General features: G+C 41.0%; 1 protein-coding gene across 1 annotated transcript in view; it reads right to left on the bottom strand.

Annotated features, from left to right (window-relative positions):
* The window catches only part of TMEM161A (transmembrane protein 161A), a 111051-nt gene that overhangs the window by 14025 nt on the left and 71408 nt on the right, over positions 1-25618 (bottom strand). Inside the window, exons 8-9 of the mRNA XM_044054823.1 lie at positions 17406-17580; positions 11139-11235 (exon numbers count right to left, since the gene is read on the bottom strand). Of these exons, the coding sequence (XP_043910758.1) occupies positions 11139-11235; positions 17406-17580 (272 nt within the window). The remainder of the gene's footprint in view (positions 1-11138; positions 11236-17405; positions 17581-25618) is intronic.

The following is a 25618-nucleotide window of genomic DNA, read 5'->3' as shown; positions in this document are numbered from 1 at the left end:
CTTCCAACCATTCCTTTGTTTCATCTAAGTGAATATTTGGGTACTTATTTGTTATAAAAAAAAAAAAATATATATATATATATATATATATATTTGAATGTGTAGAATTTTGCCATGAGATGTCAATGAAATCATCTCATATTTTGAGCTGTTATATCCACAGGCAGCACTGAATTTCTGACAAGGAGAAACACCATCTTCTCTTCTTTTACTTCTAACATCATGAAATGCAGACTATCCAATAATTTCCACTGGCTTATTTATATCATTAAACCAAGATTTAGAAATCAATGCAATGCATACAATTTTTTTGAGAATCAAAGTTTTTATTTGATTTTTTTTTTAATTTAAAACGTCTTGCGTTCAAGATAACAAGAGCTGGATCATTTACTATCCTTCTCCATACTCCCATAAAATGTAGAGGAGTTATTTGTTTTAAACATACGCCTCCTTACTTTAATTATGTTAATGTTGGTCCATATTTACTTACACAGAAAATGAAAGCACACAAAATGTTTTGCAATGGTCAGTAATCAATTTTACTTTTCAGTATCTGAAAGTATCCTTCCTGTATCATTATTTATGCACATTGTGTTTTCTTGTCTGTTAATTTAGGGAAGCCCTCCCTTACAGTCAGTTTTGTGGCCCATGAAGAACATAAACCACCAGGTTCAATCTATTCTGGAAGATATTTTAACATCCTTCAGCAATGAATCTCCTACTAGAAGGATCTGTTGTGATTGTTTCCTGCTGTGTACTTTTTCGTTACTTCCTGATGTTAACAAATTTCTGTGCTCAGTTTCTACACACTCCCCATCTCCTTCTCCCAGTAACAAATCCTGGCCAGTACTTTCTGTACTTGATGCAACTCTTGCATCAGTTTTTTCATGTCCTCCTTAAAAAATAACATCTAGCTCTACTAAGCCATGGCCTACACCAAGGTTGCCTCCCCACTGCTGTCCTTTTCCTTTTTGTAACCAATAGTTCCTGCTCAAGCTTGGGACCAACATTTTTATAATCATTTCCCAACTTATCACTCTCATCACTATCCCAATTAAGTCTAATTTTTCCTAGACCACTTTTTATCAACCTTTATACAAGTACCCTAGACATTTAATACAATCCCACCTTCTCTCATAACACTGGCTTCTAATGACTCAATTTGTGTTTCTTTGCCAGCAAAGTTAATCTGCAATCTAATAAATAACCTCCAATTACTTTACTAGATAACTACACTTAATACAAGACTGATCCTCCTTTTCATTTATAACATCCACCTCTGAATACCTTTTACATATTTTACATTTAAGAAAAATCAATTATGTCAGGCATATAAAATGTAAAAAACTCTTCCATTGGATAGGAAAATAAAACCAATAATATTAACAATAAAACAAAAAAAATGTACCTCTAGTCTCATTTGCAGTTCCTCTAACTCTGTGCCACTCTCCCCTGTCTTCTTTTAAAGGCTTAAGGAAGCATGTTCAACCTCCCCAAACATTAGAAAGTGCTTTAACAAAAAAATTCCAAGTCCTGCAAATGCGGTTAAAAACTTGGTAAGAATCACCTGTCACTATATCTAATACACAGAAGCCCTTCTACCTAGGTTTTCAAAAAGAAGTTTAAGACACTTATCACACAAGTTCTACTCTTCTGACAGTCAAGACAATGAAATTAATTAATCTTTGTGTAAAAAATGCACAGATAATTTATCTCTATACTGCACCATCACTTTGTACGTGTGTGCTCTGTACATTGTATTACCTGTAATTTTGTGCTGCTTGTCAAGTTCATCTGTGATTATGAATGCAGCCTAATCTTTTGTTGTAATCACTGTTTTCAGGTTGTGTCTGAAAAAGAGTCTTTGGTCCAGCCTGCCTACCCAGTTATCAAATAGTAACTAAATAAATAAGTAAACTATACCCGTGGGCTTTCAGAGCAAAATTTCCAAATGGCAACTTGTTGACTAATAGAAAAAGGGACTGCAGTTAACAATAAATTTGGAAAGGGTTTGCTTAGCAAATAAAAGGCCTTCCCTCTATAGACAAAATAAATGAACGGCTATTCTTCTTTCAAAATTCCCACTTGTTTTAGAAACTACTCAAAGCTGCCAATGTATGCTCACTGGGTAAGGACCTCTCTCTCCACTGGTTTCTGGTCCAAGAAAGAAAACAGGGAAATGATCAGACAGGTTTAAGGAAATTCAGACTTTTTCAGGATGAAATGTGGGTTTGGTCTTGAAGATTTGATCTCTTTAAAAAACAAAAAATGGTTTTCTGCAAATGAGGTCCAGAAGTTCTGACATCATATAAGCAGAGGTATGGTCACCAACAGGCCTGAAGTTCTGAGATCCTATGAGTAGAGGTGCTAATCACCAATAAAAGCATTTGAACTTGCAAGGCTCAGTGTGTGGCCAAAGCCTAACATGAAATTCTATTCTCTAGGAGAAGGGTTGTTTGTAAGAGGACTGAGATGAAAAAATGTTAATTAGTTGCTTAACTAGTTAATGCTAGGCCCTCCACAAAGTTAAAGTTAGAAAAACTGCAGCAATGATACCTGACCGCAGGAAAGCTAAAATTCAATCTGTACAGGCATCTAAGGAAAAAAAATACTAGTGTCAAGTGACTACGGAGGTACAAGATTTCTCTTCACCTAAATACAGAAGAGCTTTCTTTTAGCAGAATATGTCACTGACAAATGCAATGCTTTCTGGGGGATTTAGTTACCTCTAACTCCTTCAAGGAGGTCCAGGATCAAGGGAGGTAAACCAAAAGCCATGCTCTGAAGTGGAGCAAAACCACCTTGTCCAACATTTCATCTAAAATGTTACACTGGAAATGCAGCATATGTGCCTGGTAATTCACTCCACTTAAGGAAAATGTCAGGGATGTGCATACCCTTTTATAAAAGCAATCCAACTCCCCAGACTGCTGTGCCTTGAGGGTGGGGTGGGGGGTGGGGGGGCTGGACTGCAGGTCTCTGTGGCATAGCAGCCATCCTAAGGGCTGCTGCCATAAGAACAGGGTCCACTTTGGGTTTTTTTGTCCAGCCCTACCCAATCCTAAAATTCTGTCAAGCTTCAATAACATGGGAGCCACATCTACAGCTTGACACCTTAGCGGCCACAAGCACTTTCACGTCATCTATGTGAGGAACACCCATGAATAAAGAATAGACTGACGTTTTCCAAGGTTTATAGGGTCTGCGTGGCCCAATTTGCTTTTTCTGCATTATTAAAAAGATATCCCTCAATCCGATATTGGGGAGGGGGGAAATGGAATCAGCCTTAGTCTGAAAATCTAAGTCCATGTCTGGACACTCATGGGAATCCATATGCTTCTTTTTGCATCTTCTCTTGGCTGGCCTCCTATGGCTTGGACACCAGATAACGGTTCCACATGAGACTTTCCTATTGTGTCCTGGTGATGACTTTCTGATTGTGTCCTGGTGATTAATGAGGACCCTGGGTGAGAACACCTGTGAAACTATCACTAGGGCATGCTTCTGTAACTGAAGCACCATAATTAAGCACAGCAACAGTGCTATCCATCATTACCAAAATCCCCATGCAGACAAAAGTGTGGCACTGATGCTAAAGACTTTAATGCTTACATAGCTGGAAAAAAAGGTTCAAAGGCTGAGAATTCAGATCTTACCACTGAAAGGGTCTGTGCTGACCTGGACACACAGATCCACTGCATTCAAAGGGACTTCAGCATTGTCAACCCTAAATAAACCAGCTGGGTTGGTATCAAAGCTAGTAGGAAGCTGGGTAAGTTAATCATCTCTAAACTAATGGAGAAGGATACAATTTTGAAAGGGAAGTTTTCTGGTCAAGCTCAACATGTGAGAGGGTAGGAAAAAGGCCTAGACATTTTTTAGCTTGATGCATAGAACTGGAGAGCTTGTCATGGTTGATGTCTGGTATGGGCTTGGAAGAGACGGACCTGAAAGAGAAGAATCTAGAATGAGAAGCCTGGAGAGACACTGCCAGCAGGAAAGATGCACTGTCATGTCAAGAAGACTCCATCCTTGTCTCTGACAAGAGTGCTCATCAACAACTTTCCCTAAAATTTGATATATACCAAATTCTACAGAAGACCCAGTCTATTTTCAATGATGGATCTACAGTGGTGGGGGGAAGATGAACATTTTATGACTCTCTTGGGATCCTTTTTTTGGCAGTTTTATGCCTGTGTTATCATTTTTATGAGATTTCTGCCTCTCATCATGGGAAGTCCTGGAGGTGGAAGAAACATCACGGTCATCACAGGAAATGAAACGTTTTACCTTTAATATCAACTTGTTTTTGCAAAAAAATTAAGGCTCTTTTACACAACCTTAACACAAATCTGTGCTTGAAAGCTCCACGGCACACTTTACATGGTGATCCTGAGGACGCATCTTACAGCCACATGAACTGCACTTCTTAAAGCTGACTTTTTCCACAGTAAAAACATCACAATCACAAACTCATCACAAGACAGAGCAGTAGTCCAAGCAAGGAACAAATGCCAAGTTTAACTCCACATATGATGAAATCAATTTCACACACACATACAGACACACAAAATGGTGCTTAAACAGTTAGGAGAAGAGAAGTAGCACAAAGTCAAAACTTGGAAACTGTTCTCCTGTGATGAAAGAAAACTCCTGTCTAGACGCGAAAAGTTAAAGTGCAGTTTCACAAACTGAAAGGGGACTGCAAAAAAAATATGCAGTTCAAAGTAAAGAGCTTGGGGCCATTTGTGATCAATGCTAATGTGAAGAATGGCAAATAAGAGGAGGACAGGAAGTTATGGAGCAGAGGACAAAGGGCAAAGGTGAGGATCTGAAGTCTAGGAAAGTCAGCACTGGTGGAGTATTGACCAAGCTGAAGCTACAGTCCTAGCAGTGCAGAAGAATGAACCAGTTCATGTCAGCTAGATCTGTACAATATGTCTGATCACAAAAGATTTGAAGGAGTTCAAGTATTGATGCAAAAAATCTACAAAACTGCCATGAAATGCACCTAGATATTTTCTGTAGTGAGCTCATGAATGTTATGGGTAAACACCATAACTAGATCCAGTAACAGCATCCAAAGAGGTTCTGACTCTAGGTGAATAGAACAGGTTTCAAAGTAACTGTTATATTATTTGGCCTTTGAGAAAACCTTTGCAGTGGACAGGAGCTGAGATTTTCTCTTCTGAGGATGATCTCTTAATAAAAAATCTTGTGTACTCTTAACTACCATGCAGAGAAGAGTATACAATGGCATCATATACCATGACAGATCTAGAATAGTGGAGAAAAATGCATACAACCACTCTCCAGTTCAACCCCAAGAAACCAGTTGAGCACACCTGCAAAGGCAAAAAAAAAACAAGGACAAAAAATTAGGCACTCATTAGTCTTACTACAAAACTGTCAGCAGGGCAGGTGGAGAAGCCATCCAAATGTAAGGGGATGGATGTACAGGTAATATGTACCAGCTACAGAGGGGCCCTCTAAAAATAAAATGATGCAGCGAGTGCTTCTGTTGCATCTTACTGTTAGGGCATCTCTGCAGTGGACCACAGTTGGAAAGAATCACAAAATGGCACAAGAATACCTTCCAAGCAGACAAGTGATGTATTAGCAACGAAGGAAGGGGTTCTGAAAATACAGTCTTGAAATGTGAACATGCCAGTAGAGACCTCACTCCTGAAAGTCTAGTCCAAGCAGTTGTGCTTGGTAGAGCCAAACACTGGCAACCAAGTGGCCATGGCACATATGTCCACCATGGACATTTTTTTTAAATAATCTTGAAACAAACATTACAAGTAGCTAGTTCCCTAGTAGAATGTCCTTTGTCCACACTGTTCTTTCAGTGCCCCAATCTGTCCTGCATTACAGAGGACATCATCTGGGTGCCCAATCTAACACTGAAACATAATCTGTTAGAATATACAGTACAGTCTAGGCTCAGTGGCAGAAAGGGAAATCTCATAGTAAGCACTGGTATTAGTTGAGGAATGTTTCATCAACTCTTGTTCTGAATCTTCCATCATCTGGCCCTATATTCTTGTCAGAATTTTATTGTTAGCTTTCAGATCGCTAAACTGTGGGGCAAGACCGTTTTCCCTTTATCCCAAGTGGAATGATATTGTGGTTAATATACACAGAGACACAGGGGTGTGGAGGTGCTGAGTGACTTACTTCCTGCAAAAATGGCTTTATTTTTAATTTGTTTGGTTCTTTCTTTCTTTATTTGATGTATTGACAGTTTAGTAGGCATGTTTTTTTTTTGTGGGGTTAATTATGGACTCCTGGCTGAGATTTGTAGGAAAAGTCCAGCATTCCAGGGTCTGGATACAGGGTCCTGACCCCAGCAGCAGTAGATTAATGAAGGCAAGATGACCTTGTGTCCACTGCCACTGTATTGTTCACTAAGCCATGCTGACTTGTTGGTGCAAGAATGTGGCAGTAAAAATGGTGCCTGCCTTGAGACCCAAGAGGAGCAGATGGCATTTAAGACTTTATCTACCTTGGGTCCCATTCAAGGATTAAAATCAATCTAGCCATAAAAGCTTACCAGATTAGTAAAACATAACCTATATACAGTAAAACCATGCTGATAGACATAGGGTTGCCACCTTTTCAGATGGCCAAAGTGGGACAATTGTGGTATACCCCTATGTAACTAGATGGATTGCAAACTGGCTCAAGGACAGAACCCACATGGTTAGAATTGCTGGAGCCATGTCAGACTCCAAACCAGTTACAAGTGGTGTCCCACAAGGCTCAGTCCTGGGACCTCTCTTGTTCGGTATATATTTCTCGGAGGTACAGGCCAACACGGAAGGACTGTGGCTGACCAAGTTCGCAGATGACTGCAAACTGGGCACCATAATCGACTCTCCAGCCGACACAAGCATCCTCCAAAAGGGCCTCATAGAAACAGACAACTGGTGCCAGAGCCATGGCCTCAGGCTAATTGCCAAAAAGTGCATAGTCACCCCTTTGGCAAAAACAAAGTGCCCACAAATTACCACATAGGTGGTAATCCATTAAGTACAGAAGAAGTAATTAGGGACCTGGGGACCCAAGTTGATAGCAATCTCTCATTTGACAACCACGTGGCCAAAGTGGTTAGAAAAACATTTTATATAGCCCACCTAATCATGAAGGGATTCACATCTAGATCAGGGCAGGTCATCGTGCCTCTTTACTCATCCCTCATCAGGCCCATAATTGAGTACAACGCCCCTTTTGGGATGTACCTTACCAGACACCTGCAGCAACTGGAAAGACCCCAAAAGTACCTCACCAAGAGGATCAATGGGCTCAAACAGATGCCATATGCTGCCCGGTTAAAGAAACTCCAGCTCTACTCAGTGGCATACCGCCTGTTCAGAGGCGATCTGTGCCTGACGTATAAAGCCATGTCCAACCCAGAATTAATGGACATGCTGCACCTCAGAAAATCCAAATCCCATCGAGCTCACGCTCGAGACTTGAACCTCAGCACTGAAATAAATAGGACATGCTGGAGGGACAGATTCATAACCCAGAGGCTCCCTTCACTCTGGAATAAAATCCCAGTCTAGGTTAGGCAGAGTCCCTCATTGACTCTCTTCAAGAGGAATCTTGATGAGTGGATGGGAGATCGTAGGTTTACCCCGGGTATCACTTCTGTGTCACTGTTAGACAGAGGCACAGTATACTAACCTCGAAAAAGGGCATAGCAAAATAAATTTAAAATGGGTGGTGAAAGCCAAACGCATTCTGGCTAGGCTTATAAATGCCCTAGGGCAGATAGCCTAGTATGAACCTATGAACCTATAAACATCAGATTTTGCAGGCCAAAATCTACCCACGGCCATTACAAGGGGCAGAACTTCACTTTTTTTGCCTAAATAAAAGCTTATTCTTGTAGCATTTTAGTTGCTTATTCTGTTTCTTATAGCATTTAGGTGTTTCAGATACAGAGTAACTGTTTTATGCAACTATTACATAAATTATAGGAAATAATTTTGCCCTAATTTTAGGGTCAGTTGCCATTCTTACAATATGTTTGCAAAACACAAATGCCCAAAGAGGGACTGTCCCTCGCAAAGTGGGACAGGTGGTAACCCTAGATAGATATCTTATGAATCCAGCCATTAAGGTCTCCTGCAGTGAACTTGAGTAATAACCTTTCCAATATTTAACCAAAATGCAGGTTAAATTAGCAGGTCTACAGTTGTCAGGATCCATTTGTTACAGAATATAAAACCACTTGTAATACCCCTTCATCCTGCACTTTTCTCCCAGACAGTAAAAACGCTGTATGAGGTCATTGCTGGTGATCTGGCAACTGTAGGATGTATTGGATTTATTTTTGTTAGACACAGAATATAGGAAACCTCAAATCATGAATATTTGGATTTATCACTTGTTAATCAGGTAACTGGGCTGGTCAACTGTCCTTTTTCAGTCATGACCTTGGCTACACAGGTAAGGGTAAATGCAGTGCATATGTGTTGACAATTTAGGGTAGCCAAATCAGTCAGCATGTTTTTGGGAGGTACAAAGGAGCCAAAGTATATGCCAAAAACACAATTGTGGAAATGTAGTACTTTCAGATTTAATAGCATAGTGTTCTGAAGTCAATAGTGAACTTTTGCACTGTGAGACCGATATCTTGCCACTGAGTGACCATGCTAATCATGCAATTAAACATTAAGATCTAAAAAGTGTGAGCAGCAAAAAAAGAACAGAGTAGAGAAGGTGGGGCTTAGCATACCTTCCTACCTCTTGTCATAATCATACAATGACACAGTTTGTGTCAGTGGGAAGTTTGTGCCTCTCCAACATAGGAGTTAAAAATGCAAGAAGAGTTTCTGATGTAGATATTCCAACTGTGGGGGGGGGTGTGTGTGTCAAAGTAACATCTGAGCATACAAGGTTCAAAAGCATGTCACCCTCTTTAAAAAGTGAAACAGAGCGAGTGTTGTCCATACCATTGATAGTAGACTTAGATGCCAGGCCCATTACTATTTGGGATCCAAATCTGGTCAGAGTTATGCCAGGACCATGTCTATGACAGAAGGACTCTGTCCCTAGGATTTACTAAAAGAAAATCTGTTAAGGAGACTACCACCTTCAATTGACTTTGGATGGAGTTTTCTGCTTACGATGTTTCTTCTTGTCCCCCAGGACTGGGAGATTCACCTGCTTGCACCTATCTCATGAGTTCTAAAACTCTTTTCCACAACTCTGGCTTTGGTCAGGAATTGGCACACAATTACTAAATCAATAAAATGAGCAGTGCATGCAGAAGACACATACTAAACAGATTTTCCATCTTGCAATAATAAACAATCACCTGATTTATTTTAGAAAGAATACTTTCATACAAGCCAATTTGTTTCACATACTAGCTTTCTCAAGGCCTAAATTAGATGCAGAAACCTATGCTTTTTATAAGAATTGATGTGGAATTGTTAATGATTTGCTTACCCTGGCATACGTACTAATTTAAAACATTCTTATACAGTCTTGATTTTTTTTAAAGAAAATTGATCAGTTCTAGAAGAATCTAAGACAGTGATGCAGGCAGAGAGAGTAATTATTCAACAAGGGGTGATTAAGGGACATGAAACTGGGATGCATGGCTTTGTGAGTCACCCAACAGATTCCAAAAGAATTCAGTACTTGTCAGTTTAGTTTAGATCACCACCTAACATGGCAAGTTATTTATGGTTATCCAGAGGATATATTACTGAATTAAGCAGTTACAAGTATACCCGACTTGGAGGATTAAAGATTTTGTTATCCGCCCAACACTTATGTCTACAATGATCCACTGTAGACAGTCATAAGTGATACTAAAAAGCAATCTAACACAGTGAAAAGGCCCTGCTCACACAGGTCAATGTACTGTCAGCACACTGAACCCAAAGCCTGGCACTTCAGTAACACAAAGAGTTCACTCAAGGAACAGATGGCATGGAGAAGTCGGGCTTCAGTAATTATCAAAAACATACAGATGGCAAAGACTGACATGCCTGAAGGCAGTCAAACTACAGAGATGGGGCAACTGAGGCTTGTGAAAAAAGGGAAGGCCAAGAGAAAAGCAAAGGTCTGCTTTCTAACTTAACCAGCCATGGTGATCTTCTGAGGAAGAATTCGAAGTACCTTCTACACATAAGAGACAGAAGGAAGAGTGACATCATTCAGTATAGAGTAATAGGAAGTCAGGTAATAGGACCCAGCAGTGGCAATTAAGTGTCAAATTCAGGAGACCTTTTAAAAGGCCCGGTAATCTCCCTCCGTTCCCTACTTGCGATGTAAACTCTGTGGATGGCAGTGGCTGTTACAGGGGTGAGATGTGACGTGTAAGCTTGAATGGAATTATGTTTGCAATGGCACAGCAGCTTACTACAACAGAACTAGAAGCAACATCCTAAACAAATGGTGCTATCTCAAACTGTGAGAGATTTTCATGAAAACTTTTGTATGGCAGTACTGAAGTCACTTCCTGTACCAAATCGCTTTCTATGTTTATGAAAAAGTTCCAGAAAGGTGAGAGCAAGGGATATTTTTCATAAGTAAAACATTAACCAATGCAGTATTACAACCTCAGAAAGATTTATTAACAGTTCCTGCCTACAGTGATCTGCAACAATTTTGTCTATACAGAGAAAAGCAGCTTAATTCATGTGTACAATCAGAGCCACAGATACTGCATTTTATCCTCAATTTCTTCACCCCCAGATCCCCTTTGTTTAGTGGTGTCTCAAAGGAAGATATTCTGACTTGTTCAGAGTCATAAACCATGCAGACTGGCTAAGAGGAATAACGAGGTTTAAACCCAAGTGTCTAGCTCTGCAACCAAATAACTTCAATCCTCTTTTAGTACATTTTCTGTGTATTTTTAATTCTGTGCATTTCAAATGTCTTACATGAAATGTAATAGTAAGTTTAGTGTCCTGAACCTTTGTAACAAGGCTCGTACATATACATAAAATATGTTTCAAAAATGAACCTTGGGGCAAGTTAGTTATATCCCCTCAGTGTATGCAGTCCACTAACACACACAGTCCTGCATACTGGAAAATTACTTCTCTGCCAGCTTGATGTCAGGTTGTAGATACTACTGGTGAGAGGCATGAATCTGAAGTATGACTTACCCAAGGTTTTCAGAAGCAGAGTCAAGTGGAACGTGAGAATGATAGGCCCTAGATACTGCAAAGTCACAACGGTAAGGTAGAAAAAGACTCTGCTAACCTGAAAAGGGCAATACAAAGAATTAATTATATGCATGTAGAGCTGTACACAAGTGTATCTTTGTTTTAAAGTGTTTAACACCATTCTGTAAGTTAAAAAAAGCAAAGTCAAAAAGCAGAAAGTCCTCTTACAACGCTTTTACAAAACAAACCACCTCGTGACAGTGTCCTTGGGAAATATACTATCACATTAACCAGACAACTCCCCATATCTAAAAAGGTCTACACTCCCACTACCTTAATTTTCCTCTAACATATTACGAAAAGATAAAACCAGCTTGTGATACAGACTACTGAAGTCAGGTATGGGGATGAAGATTTAAAGAGCAGTATACTTGCTGTTGTCCATGATGTAAATACCTAAATAAGGACAGATGTCAGCCATAACATTAAGCAGATTTTCAAAAACACTGCTAGTATGGGACTTAAATGCAGTCCTACTACATGGAACCTACAGCGGCCTAAGCAATGTTATTCCACTGAAACAAAACACAAAACCACTGCTTGCAATTGTAAGTAATTATAAAGTACAGTTTTGTACCTACCATAAATGTAGATGTTCGAAGATCCACACTGCTGCAGTCCTTACACTTGGGTAGTCCGCTGTCCTCGGTCGGCCCGAATATCAAAGTATAAGGCTGACGTCGGTCAAGGCGCATTTGACTGACATCAGGACGTCAGGGTACAAATGCGCATGACCGACGTCATATCCTCAGTCTTTTCTTGCCCCAGATGTCAGAAGACCCTAAAAATAAAGGTCAAAACCAAAAGACAGCAAACAACCAACCAACCACCCTTGCACTAATTATATGTACAATATATACAATATACACAAAATGTACAACCCAACCCACACAACCACCTCTAACTACAGAGGGAAGGAGGGAGGTAAATTGGACTGCAGCAATGTGGATCTTGAACATCTACATTTATGGTAGGTACAAAACTGTACTATGTTCTTCATCTCACATTGCTGCAGTCCTTACACTTGGGTAGAATCCCAAAGCAGAGTTAAGGGAGGATGGCTAAACTACAAGAAGCAGGAGCTGCCAAAATGCCCTGCAAAACAGCAGTGGCAAAACCAGCCCTGGATTTAGAGTAAAGTGGCAGGTGATAATGCCTAGAGAAGGTATGCACTGAACTCCAAGTAGCTGCCTCCAAAATATCCTTGGTTGCCACTCCCTCAAAAAGCTGTCAGTGGCAGTAGCCCTAGTGGAATGAGGCCTAATCCCAGCTGGAATCTCCTTGCCATGATGGGAATAACAGAAAGCAATGCAAAACCCAATCCACTTAGAAATAGTTTGTTTTGACACAGGCTTGCCCTGAGAACTCAAAGCAAAAGAAACAAACAATTGCTGAGACTGCCTGAACCCTTTAGTTCTGTCCAAATAATAACGCAACTGCCTGTGTACATCTAAAGTGTGCAAAATCTTTTCCCCTTTATTTTGGGGATTTGCATAAAAAGTAGGCAAATGAATAGTTTGGTTTAAAGCCACACTAGAAACCACCTTAGGCATAAAGGAAGGATTAGTACGTAATGATACCCTATCCTTATGGAAAATCAAAAAAGGCTCAACCGCCATAAGGGCCTGCAATTCAGAAACCCTTCTTGCAGAGGTAATGGCCAACAAAAAAGCAGTCTTCCATGACAAATATTTTAACTCAGAAGTAGCTGCAGGCTCAAAAGGTTGTAGAGTGAGTTTCTCCAACACAAAATTGAGATCCCAAGCAGGAGTAGGAGCTCTTCGTGGGGGTCTTATATTCTTTGCCCCTCTAAGAAATTGCTTGAACAAAGGATGAGAAAACAATGGTGGGTCGCAATCATAGTGAGCTGAAATTGCTGCAGCATGAACTTTAATAGAAGAGAAAGACAAACCTTTGTCTAGTAACTCAGTAAGATATTGAAGAGCCACACACAAATTAGGCTCAGAAACATCAAAATCTTTTGCTGCACTCCAAAATAAAAATCTCTTCCATTTGTCTGCGTACACTTTCCTTGTACTAGGCCTTCTAGCTTCCAAAATAACATTCAAAACTTGCTGAGGAAGTGGAGGCCCACTATGGTTCAAAACAGAATATGCCAGGCTGTTAGGTGCAGAGAGTGAAGCTTGACATTGAGCAAATGGCTGTCCTCCTGTGACAACAGGTGTGGAATCAAAGGCAAAGGCCATGGAGGCTTCCGTGCCAGACTTCTCAGTAATGGGTACCAGTGCTGTCGAGGCCAATCTGGAGCTATTAAAATCATCCTTGGCTTGTCCTGTCTGACCTTTAGAAGTACCTTTGGGAGGAGAGGCAGAGGTGGAAAGGCATACACATGAAGATTGCTCCAATTGAAAGAAAGAGCATCCACTCTCCAAGCTGTGGGATGAAACCTTTTGTGCAAAACTTTGGCAGCTGATGGTTTAGTGGAGAAGCGAACAGATCTATGTCTGGAGTTCCCCATGACACTGTCAATTTCTGAAATACATGAGGATCCAATTTCCACTCGTGGGGATCCATAATTCGTCTGCTCAACACATCTGCTAAGGAGTTCTGTGCTCCTGGCAGAAACCTTGCCTGAAGATTGAGCTGTAAACTGAGAGCAGTCTCCCACAAAATCATTGCTTGCCTGCATAGAGGATAAGAATGTTCCCCTTGCTTGTTGATGTACCACATGACAGTTGTGTTGTCTGTTAGAATCAACACCTGCCCTGGAAGAAGTAATTCCTTGAAAGCTATTAATGCAAACGGGACTGCTAACATCTCCTTCATGTTGATATGCAGATGTTGTAGTCTGGCAGGCCACTTGTCTTGTATCCACTTTCCATTCAGATGAGCTCCCCAAGCTTTGTCTGAGGCATCTGTCGTTAAAATCTGACTCGCCTCTGGCCGGGTCACAGAGAGTCCCTTGTTTAGGTGACATTCCTGAGCCCACCACAAAAATTCCTTTTGAATGCAAGGTATTATTTGAATGACAGTGTCCAGATCCTGGCAGTGCTGTGTCCATACATTTTGAGATACCATTGTAGCTTCCTCATATGCAGTTTGGCATTGGGAAGCACCAGAATACAAGATGCCATGAACCCTAAGGCTTGAAGGACTGTCCTTGCAGTCAGCCCGGACTGATGAGATAGTTGATGGAAGTAAAGGGAAAGACTCTTTTGTTTGTCCGGGGTTAAAAGGCCATCTGGGATGCTGTATTCAGTCTCACACCCAGAAAGCACATGTCCTGAGAGGGTACTAGACTGGACTTTATTTCGTTCACAGAATACCCCAGGCATCTTAGCACTGCTATCACATATTCCAAATGATGAAGAAGCTCTTCCCTTCCTTGAGCCAGAATCAGGCAGTCGTCCAAATAAGGATAGATCTGTATTCCTTTTAGCCTGAAGAAAGCTATCACTGGAGCCAGAACTTTCGTGAACACTCTGGGCGCAGTAGATAAGCCAAAGGGCAATGCAGAGAACTGATAGTGAGAAGTCCCAGCTCGAAATCGCAGATACTTCCTGCAACTTAGTCTGATAGGAACATGAAGGTAAGCCTCCTTGAGATCCAAAGTTACCATCCAATGATCTTTGCCCAGCAGAAGTAAAAGCTGCTGCAACGTCAACATTTTGAACTTGGGAATGTCCAGATAAGTGTTGAGGATAGATAAATCCAAAATTGGTCTCCACGTGTTCCTCTTCTTTGGTACTAGGAACAGGCGAGAATAAAATCCTAGGCCCACTTCTGGCATAGGGACCGGCTGTATGGCCCCTATTTGGAGCAACAGAGAAACTTGCTTGTGCGCCTCTAGTCTTTGTTGAGGAGGAACGTCTGGCATGCCTTTGAAAGGAGGTAAGGTATGGAAATAAAACCTGTAGCCGTGGTGTATGATATCCAATACCCATCTGTCTTGGGTAATTAAACTCCAATTTTCTTTGAAAAGTGCCAACCTTCCTCCCAAAGGTGCTGCTAGACGAGAAGGCTCTGGCAGCTGAAAAGGTAGGTCATTGGGTCTGTTTACGAAAAGACTGACCCCTGCCCTCACCCGAAGACTGTGCAGGAGAACTCCCTGTTCTAGGCCTGAAAGAGCCCTGAGCTCTGCCCCTACCACGTCTAGATCTACCCCTAGACTGGGAATCATAAGAAGGATACGTCCACCCCTTAGTAGGCCAATTTCTACTAAACTTTGGAGGCTGGACCTGCAAAAAATCTTTAACAGTCTGCATAGACTTAGCCTTGTCTTCCATTTTCTTTAAAACTGCCTCAACAGGAGAACCAAACAACACGTCAGATTGCAAAGGAGCATCTAAAATCCTTGTTTTAACATGGTCAGACAAATTCTGATCCCTCAGCCAGGCGTGCCTGCGAAGAACTGACCCAGTGGCAGCCACCCTAGACGAGGCCTGTACAGCATCAAAACCACATTGCAAAGAATGCTTACCCACCTGTTCAGAAACATGTACTAAATCTTGCAACTCTTTACAATCAATACCTTCTGCCAGAGCATCAACCTTAGACTTCAATTGTGAAAGGAGATAGTTTTGGTATTTCAACATGTGAAACTGGCAATTCAAAGCCCTCATAGCAAGAGTGGAAGAAGTATAAACTTTCTTTCCCCATCTATCCAAGGCCCTGGCCTCTTTGTCTGCAGGAACCGGATTCTTTACAACAGAAGCCTTAACACCTTTAGGCCCCTGGCTAACAGTTTCTGGGTCTGCCCTAGGACTCTTAAAAAGAAACTTATGAGCTTCAGGCACCCTGTAATACCTATCCGGTTTAACAGGAGCAGGAGGCAAAGAATCAGGATTAAGAGAAGCCTCTGCAAAAACATCTTCCACTACATCCAAAACAGGAGGTATAGCCAGAGGCCTATGCTGGGGTAAAAACAAAAATTCCCTAAGCCTTTTCCTGGAATCAGAGAAGTCCTGACCTTCCCACTTAAAATGCTCCCTCATGGGGTGAAGAGTTTCTGAAAAAGAAAAATCCTCAGGAGAAGAAGCAGAAGGAGTAGAATCACCCACATCAGAATCAGAATAAGGAGAGTACTCCTGCAAGTCTTCAGCCGAAGACTCTGAAACATCTGAAGCCTGCTCAAAACTCCCTAACTCAGGCTCCACCCTAGGCCTCTTATCTGGAGGTGGCATAGAACCCCTAATCAAAGTAATCAAATCTTCTGCCATTTTAAGCATATGCTTTTTGGGCACAGTTCCTGAAGAGCTAGGGGTAACACCAACTGAAGCTAAACCTGGCCTGCCCCTGGGAGAAGCCTTTGAAACAGAAGGAGAGGGCCTAGCCACCCTAGGAAGGGAGGGGAGTATAGTAACCTGAGAAGCCCCCTCTGCCTGACCTGCCTCCTGAGAGGCCACATCTTGCAATAATAAGGTCTCACCCTGGGAACACAAAGAAACCTCCGGTGGAGCCACCGGCTCCACCGACACCTCTAAAGAACCGGCGTCCGGTACAGGCGGTTCTTCTAGCCTAGGTTTAACTGCCTTGTCCTTGCGCTTCTTGAAGAAGCGGGCGCGGAGCATCCGGCGGCATTTTATAATTGCACCGCTTCCCAAAGACTAACCTGGCACAATCCAACCTTCTCTTTATAGTGCGTTTATTAAATCTAGCACAAGAGCGACAGCCAACAACGGCGGGCTCAGGCCCTAAGCAAGGAATACACAAAGTATGATAATCTCTATGCGGTATCTGTTTCCCACAAGAAATGCAATTATTGACTTTTTCTGACATCCGGTAAATCACTGAGGCAAGAAAAACCTAAAATATTCCCCAACGGGGTACTTAGCCAACTTTGAACTCGGTCTGAAACTTCGAAATCGAAAAATCTCAGAACGCCAACCGGCACTTGCAATGCTGCTTCTGCATCGGACCATGCGGCAAAAAAGACTGAGGATATGACGTCGGTCATGCGCATTTGTACCCTGACGTCCTGATGTCAGTCAAATGCGCCTTGACCGACGTCAGCCTTATACTTTGATATTCGGGCCGACCGAGGACAGCGGACTACCCAAGTGTAAGGACTGCAGCAATGTGAGATGAAGAACATCTATGGTAATACAGCACAGCAGGCAGATATCAACAGCATTATGAATCAGCCAAGTAGTTACAGAATATTCACCACTTGTTTTCACTCACTCAGATCATGAGATGCTATTCAAGGTGCATGAAAACAGGATTCTGGGGGCATTTGTTCCATACCTTGCGCTGTATTTCAATAACTGTGATGCGTCCAGCTTCTTTCTTCATTTGATCCACCCATTTGTCAGCAAGGTTGAGGTATGCTTGCAGGTGGTAGCGTGTCACTGCAAGTCGCAAAACGCAAAGTGCTACAACAGTCCAGAGGCGTACAGAATTATATGTGGAGCTTGACATCCTGTATCAGAGATGAAAGCAATCATTTAGTTTTACCTTTGGCTTTTAACCCCCATGCAGTCTTGCTTCAGGGGCATAACTGTACTGGCTTCACACTCACATCTCACAATAAGAACCATGAAAGTAAAGATGTGTACCTGCAAAATATTAACACAAAGCAACAGAGGTTAATGACATCTTGCCTTTCGTGTATTTACCCATAACAAATATTTCAGACTTAGTCTGTGGGATGCCTATATAAAGAAATACATGTTTAGACTTGTTTCGTAATTCAGTTTCATTGCCTGTAAAGCACTTCAAGATAAATGTCAAGTGTTTTACTTAGTACTAGCTGCCTTGGAGGTCCCTACTCACATAATGTACAAGGACAAATCAGGTTAAAAAAAATTAATCAAAAACTACACTTCAAGCTCTGCACATGTGATGATTCACATCCCTGGATGGTCATAACTGAAGGACAACTCACCCTGGGTTTATTCTGTTTTTTTTTTCTTATTAATTAGGTTAGTGTTCATATTATAACTGCCCATATTCAGACATGACCTGGGCTGTCAGATCAGTAAATTGCACTACAATAACACTGTTTTACAAACAATAAAAGCTATTCCAGCAGAATGTTGTACATGATGATGAAACCAAACCAGTAGCAGTACTCCAGTTAATGAAATATAAAAAAACACACAACAGATCTTTTCCTTCAACAGTGTGAATATGGTATGCCTGGAGAAAGAGGCTCTCTTCCTGTATGATGGATATAATTGTTCCACATATGTGAAACAAAACTCTGATACTTAATTGCTAATTAAGGCTGCACTATCACCTGAAGTTCAAGTGGCTGGCTAAATGTGCTCTCGAGGAAGTCAAATTCTTACAGAATATAATGCTAGCACACAGAAATTCTCGGTGTCTTGCTTTAACTTGCATTGTGTCTATTAGCAAGGAGTGAGTAACCTCTTCCTCAGAGTTTTCTTCTGCTAATCTATGCCAGCCTCCTTCCATAAAGAAGGCCAGCTGGATGGGTGTAGAAAGTGTTCTTTCACATCTTAACCTTAACTGGACTTTAACAAAACTTAAAAGGAAGCATCTATTGTCTACAAATCTTAGCAGAAACTTTGCAACCAAATTATTTGATCATTTAGGAAGCGGAAAGATTGAATGAACAACAAAGAGGTAGAATTGAGAAGAAAACAGATCAGGCTCTGCTATTGCTAGGACCACATTTAGAATCAGCAAATGTACAATTCAGTAGAACTGCTGAAGCAGGGATGCTGGAATGCAGCACAACCAACCATATAGGCATTAGGATTGGTTTCAAGTCTGCACAAAACCTTTAACTGTTTTTACTCGACTCCACAATCCATGAGGTGAACCATATTTCTCTTTCTTATAAATGGGCACAAGATCTTGTCCTTTCCTACCTTTACACAAGCATTTATCAAGGCTCTGCAATTCTACTTATGAGCGTTTGCCCAACTGATTTAACTCTGATACGTGTAATAACACTGTCTCTTGAATATCTTAGATTACTGCCCCTTACATTAAAAAAAATAATACAGCACAGTGTTCATCTTGTACCATTCACAGGCTATCACTGATAGGACTAATAGCTTTATAAACATGTGACAGACTAGAGTAGGGAATGATCCAAACTTTCATTAAGTAATCAATCATCTCTCTCTCTCATCTGCTTGCCATTATGATGCACAGAAGTCTTTCTCTGCAGTAGCACCATCAGCAGAATAAAGGCGAACTTCAACCTGTGCATCTGCCTGGTTGAAACAGTAGTACTTCAAATATGTCTGGCTTGATAATTAGGAACCCCTCAGTAACAAAGGTCCCTGGTGGCTATAATAGCATTAACAATTAATACATTCTTAGAAAATGGGGGCAATAAATGCAAAGATTTCACTGGATGCAAACAAATATGTGAAAAAAGCCAGACATTCCTAGAGGCACAGTGATGTAGTCTTGAATCATGACTATTAGAGGGAAGCTATGATGTAGAAGAGTGTACTACATAGCCTACTCATTTCTGTTTTGGTCACTGAAAGGAAATAGTTAAAATGCTGGCTCTTTCTACTCCATTAGCCAGTCCTACACCTCAGTTTACAGCAGTGCTTATAAACATTCAATTTTTCTCTTATTATTCCTGAGACAGTTTATGGTTGTATACTTGTACTAGTGATGTCCCAAAAAAAAAAAAAAAAAAATATATATATAGATATATATATAGATATATATATACTGGCAAGATCAGTTTTGGTTATCAGGATTCTTTTCCGCATCATCATGTTATTGTGTTTGTGCTGGAATCAACAATTCAAATAACAGTGCATACTACTCAAAATTTTAATAAAAAAAAAACACTATCTGGGGCAGCAAAGACTTTACAAGTCTTGTTACAGCAAAACTGTGCCTTTTTTTTTTTTTTTTTTTTTTTTAATCATTAGCACCCAGCAGCTGACTAACAACTGCCATCAGGTCTACTGGACCTGCCTTAGCCTCCTCAGGGCTCTACCTGACCCAAGTCTGAGGCTGATGAAGAGATTAAGGACACTGGTCCAGTGCCATACTGCTCCCAGGGAGATTACCCTAGCCTCTGGCATCCCACATCAGCCTTCCATGCTCCATAATGCCTGCCTTTAGGAGGTATGCATGGGCTTTTGCACTTGAACAACCTCCCAACCAAGAAGCATACTACTGGTGGTGTAGAGCACACCAAGCTATTCATGTAGTGAGTAAGGCTGCACCCCGCTCCATGGGTTAGCCTCCACTGGCTGCTCATGCCCATCATCCCCAAACCCAGTTCAAGTGTCTGTACCACTAGTCAAAAATGGGTCAATCAGGGTGCAGTCAGGCCTTTATTCCTCTTCACCAGAGGGCCAAGGTCTGCTTTTCATGTTATTTCTATGTAGTCAGCAAATTTGTTTCAAGTCTTACGTATTTATAGAAGGAAAATCCTCAATGAAAATATACACAAGGACACTGCATCAACAGGACCAGACAATATCCCAGGATGCCTTCTAAATAGCATGAAATATGACCTATCAGGCCCTCACACTCTGGAATCGCTATTTAACTATAGCCACCAAAAAGGCTTTGTGCCTCATGAATGAAGAACAGCAACAGTCATCCTTCTGCACAAAGGTAGGCCATCTACAGACCCTAGAAACTATAGACTCACAAATCTCACTAGTCCCATAATATGCAAAGCCCTGGAAAGAAATATCATGAAAATGATCAACAATGACATAGGAAACCTCCAGACACTGGACCCAATCTGATCTGGTTTTATGAATGGCAGGTCATGCTTACTCAACTTGCTGAACTTCTTTGAGAAGGTTACCAAAACAATGGATGAGGGTAAAATGGTTCACACTACCTACCTTAACCCGACCAAGACATCTGATGCAATACCACACTTGAGCATTGTTGACAAACTCACGAGGTTAGCTACAAACCCTTACATCTCCCAATGGATAGCCATCTGGCTCACAGACAGGACCCAGAAGTTAGAAATGGGGAGTCCACCTCTATAGAGAGGCCACTCGCAAGCAGAGTCCCTCGGGGATCAATCCGGGGACTGCTCCTTTTTGGCATTTACTTCTATGAAGTCAAGGCCAATGTCAATGACCTCTGGCTGACTAAATTTGCAGATGATTGCAAATTAGAAGCAGTCACTGGATCCCCAACCAACACAAATATTCCTGAGGAAGGGCTGACTCAGACAAACAACTGGTGTCAGAGCCATGGACTAAAAACACCAAGAAATGTATAATAGTATCCTTTGGAAAGTCATCCATCCTTGGTAACTATTATACTGTCAAAACACCCCTAAGAGTTGACCCAGTAGTCAGGGACTTGGGGACATGTAGACAGTAATCTCGCCTTTGATCATCATGTCTACAGTAGTGAGGAAATCATTCTATGTTGTGCAACTTATAAACAAAGGTATGGCATCTAGGTCTGAGGAAGTGACTGCTCCACTGTAGTCGGCATTCATCAGACCTATCATAGAGTACAATGCCCCCTTTGGTATGTACCTAATCATGCATATTCAACAACTGGAACATCCACAGAAGTTCTTCACTAAAAGAATACAGGGGCACAACTAACATGTCCTATGCACAACTCCTCAAGACCCTTTCCCTGTATTCTGTTTCCTACAGGTTGTTGAAGGGGAGATCTATGGCTGGCATACAGGACATTGTCAGACCCCACTCTGATGGGCAAACAGCACCAGAATTACCCATTCTAAAGACTTAAACCTTGCCTGTGATATAAGCATGACATGGACAGACAGGCATGTATCCCAGAAACTACCCCTTCTCTGGAACAGGTTCCCCCATCCATGTGAAGCAGAGCTCCTCCCTAACTCAATTCAAGTGCAACTTGGACAATTGGATGGGGAACAGGAAATTAATTCCTGGTTTGACACCTAGGTCTCTAATGGTCACAGGCATCCTGTAAAGGTTTCCCCTCCCAGGCCTCTGTTTGTAAATGTTTAATCTCCCAGGGCTGTGCTTATACTTATCAAGGGTACCAAAACTTGTATGAGATTTGGGCTGCATGGCTTGGCTTAAAAGACCCTTGTGGTCATTATCCTAATAAACACCTATGAGCAAGGGGTTACTCAGTCACAGAATAAGACCAAACATCAGGTGTCCCACAGGGGTAGGCACGGATAACCAGAGATTCCATTTTTACTGTACTGATACAACCACTTTTCATTCAGCTGTTACTATTAGGTTTCTCAGCTGTTACTATTAGGATTCTGTCCTCCACTATGCATTCTGATTTGCTCCAGTTCCTGTGTTCTCCTCAGTATTTTATTGTGCTGAAAAAGGGTTTTGCGGCTCTACCTCTGCCAAATGACAAGTCACTAGTTGTGTATCCTACGGTTTTAGTCCTTGAAACACACCTCTTTGGCATTTACTTCGCGGAAGGTCAAAGCAAATGTTAAGATTTTATGGCTGACCAAGTTTGCAGATATCCCTCATAGATGGGGGCAATAAGCAAGTGTCCAACATTTCCATGTTCTGCCAGCCTCTGCATATTTGCATGCAAAATATTAGGGCTAAAAACTAACATGGGAATGTAAGAATAGGTTTCTTAGGATCCTCAAAGATCAATAGTGTATTATGTATTGAAACTATAAATAGGAGGAAGCAATACAGAGACAGACTGCCTCAGTTCCTAAGAACTCATTTTCTGAAATATTTGCCATTATGACGGTCACGGCAGTAGGAAGCTGATCAGAGAAAACTAGACCTCCGTATCTCTAGCCACAATCCTATCTAAACTTGTGGAATACCTAGGAGTTACCAAGTAAAGTAAAAGATCCAGCTTCTGCAGCATGTTCTGAGCTTGCTGCAGGGCATCCAACCAGTGAGCCATGTCTAATACAATTCCTGCAGAAGTGTCTAATGGGGGGATTAAATTCATTAAGTGCCAAAATAATCTCAGCAGAGTCTTCCTAACATAAGTCAGTAATGGCTCTGTTCAGACCACTTTCCAGACTGCCTAATTCCTTTATTTTACCTTGTTCAGCAAAACTGAGAAGGAATTTTGGTCCTGTCTCTTGTACTCACAACCCCATCCTTTCAGATTTTACACAAAGCGTTTGACTACAGAAGAAGGAGGAGACATAGGCTAACTAGTAAATTTAGAGATTTAACGTATTTATCAACTTTTACTTCACCACCACAGTACAGAACAAAGCTTGTAGTACTTTCACCATTACATCTATCCTCTGGTCAATCTCTCAATCTCATCTACACTGACTTGTCACTACAACCATGCAACAAATTCCTCCATGGGGTAGCTGCTCCCCTCTCACATGCAGAAAAATATCTAATATTTTGTTGGACAGAACCATAACCTCAGACAAGATAGATACCCTCTAATCCTCAGCTGCTCCTTGAAAAGCAGAGAAAAGGAAAGGGAATAGACACCCTTCTTGGAGTACTAGGCAAACCCTAAGTGTATCTGATTCAGTGACACAAATGGGGACACAACTCTCACTCTGCAAATACACTCACCAAATGGCATACAGTGGTAGCCCTGGGACTCCAAAAATGAGGGGAAATCAAAGCACACCCTAGGTAGAGTCCTAAGTTCATTGCAACTGTTTTTAATTTAATAATGAAACTGTGGGCATAGCGCCTAACTCTGCAAATACAGGGCCAAATGGCATGCAACGGTGGTCTTGGAATTCCATCCCGGTGAAACGCCTTCCATGATAAATTCCAGGGTACACAGTTAGGAAGACTATGCTGGCAAACTCCAATGAAATTTTCAATATCCATGCAAGGACAAAAAGTTATTTCGCTTATCCATGCTGAAACAACTGCGCCTTATAAACGGGATTGCATAGCATGTCAGACTGAAAAACAGTTATAAACAAGTATGTGCATTGCTCAAAAAACAGTCCTATTTCCATCTCAGATACGGACTTCAACAGCATTACTTCGTCACGTGCTAGAGGTCAGTGGGTGTTACAGATGAACGTGCGTGACCACAACTTAATTTTTTGGAGTTCCTTTGTATTAAAAATACTACAACTTTTGGAGTGATTAAACATGTTACTTTGGATTAATAAATCAACCTTTTCTTCTCTTGTACTTCCTGGCATGGATCGAATACCACATTGTGCTTTATCTTCCTATTATTTCTTAAGCAAACACTAGAAGAAATGGTCTGTAAACTGTGACATTTTCCACTGGTGCAAAAAGCCACCTCAGGGTACACTAAGATAATGAAGTAGACCACTTGGAAACAGTTTAATAATTGTCAGCCCTTCCATGTCCAGAGCAAAGGATGTGAACTGTTCTTCTGTCATCTTAAGTTCATACATCCACCTCATGTAAACCCTGCATGTGTGGTGCACATCCAGGTCTTCCTCCCCTTGTTTCTGTCTCCATGAAGAAAACAAAGATGATTAGACTATTTCTGTGATCATTCAGAAAACATTTTCAGGAAGAAATGAGTTTGGTATTCAAAAACCACCAAGACTTGTGAAAGATAACACATGGTTCCCTCCACATGAAAGCATACTGCTCTACAACTCTGTACACACAGGTGATGGTCAAAGGAAGTGTTTCAAAGAATGACAACTTTACTGCTACCAAAACCGAGTTATGGGTAGGTAGGACACAGCAACTTGTATGATGTGTGTGTGTGTGTGTGTGTGTGTGTGTGTGTGTGTGTGTGTGTGTGTGTGTGTGTGTGGGTGTGTGGGTGTGTGGGTGTCTGATGTAAAAAAAAAAAAAAAAAACTATATATATATATATATATATATATATATATATATATATATATGTATGTATGTATAAATATATATATATATATATATATACATATATATATATATATATATATATAAATATCTATAGATATATATATATATATATATATATATATATATGTACACACACACACACACAAATATATATATGTAGATCCCTACTGTATGATAGGAACCTCATGAAACGATAAGACTGAAATTTCAAAAGACTGAAAAGTCACTTGACTGAAACCCACAAGACTAAATTTCAACATCCTAAATTGTAAACTGGACCATATAAAACCAGATTAGGTGGCGGGCTATGCCCCCCACAACCCACAATGTGGGAGGCTGTGCCCCCCAACTACGTATACTAACTCCAGGATTGCACTACAGTTGGGAAAAGGGCAAAGTCCTTTCAAGCACCTTACCGTAGTCTACATGCTGCCACTACTATGCCCTTTTTCCCACTGTAGTGTAATTCTGGAGTTACTATATATAGTTACAGGGTTGTGGGGTGCGGGTGGCGTAGCCCCCCACCTAGTCTGGGCTTATATGGTCCAGTTTAAAATTGATTACATTATATACATACACATGTATACATACACATGTATACATGTATACATACACATGTATACATACACGTCAGAATGACAAAGTTCTTGGATATTTAAGAATGAAAGTGCATAATTAAATCAGTTTTTAAAATTTGTTTTGATATTTTTTAAAATGATATTTGATAATTTATGTATAT

This window comes from Protopterus annectens, chromosome 13.part0 (assembly GCF_019279795.1).
Source record: "Protopterus annectens isolate FY-2018-M chromosome 13.part0, PAN1.0, whole genome shotgun sequence".
Lineage (NCBI taxonomy): Eukaryota > Metazoa > Chordata > Ceratodontiformes > Protopteridae > Protopterus > Protopterus annectens.
The sequence above is the reverse complement of the archived record's forward strand: the minus strand, read 5'-3'. Positions and strand labels throughout refer to the sequence as shown.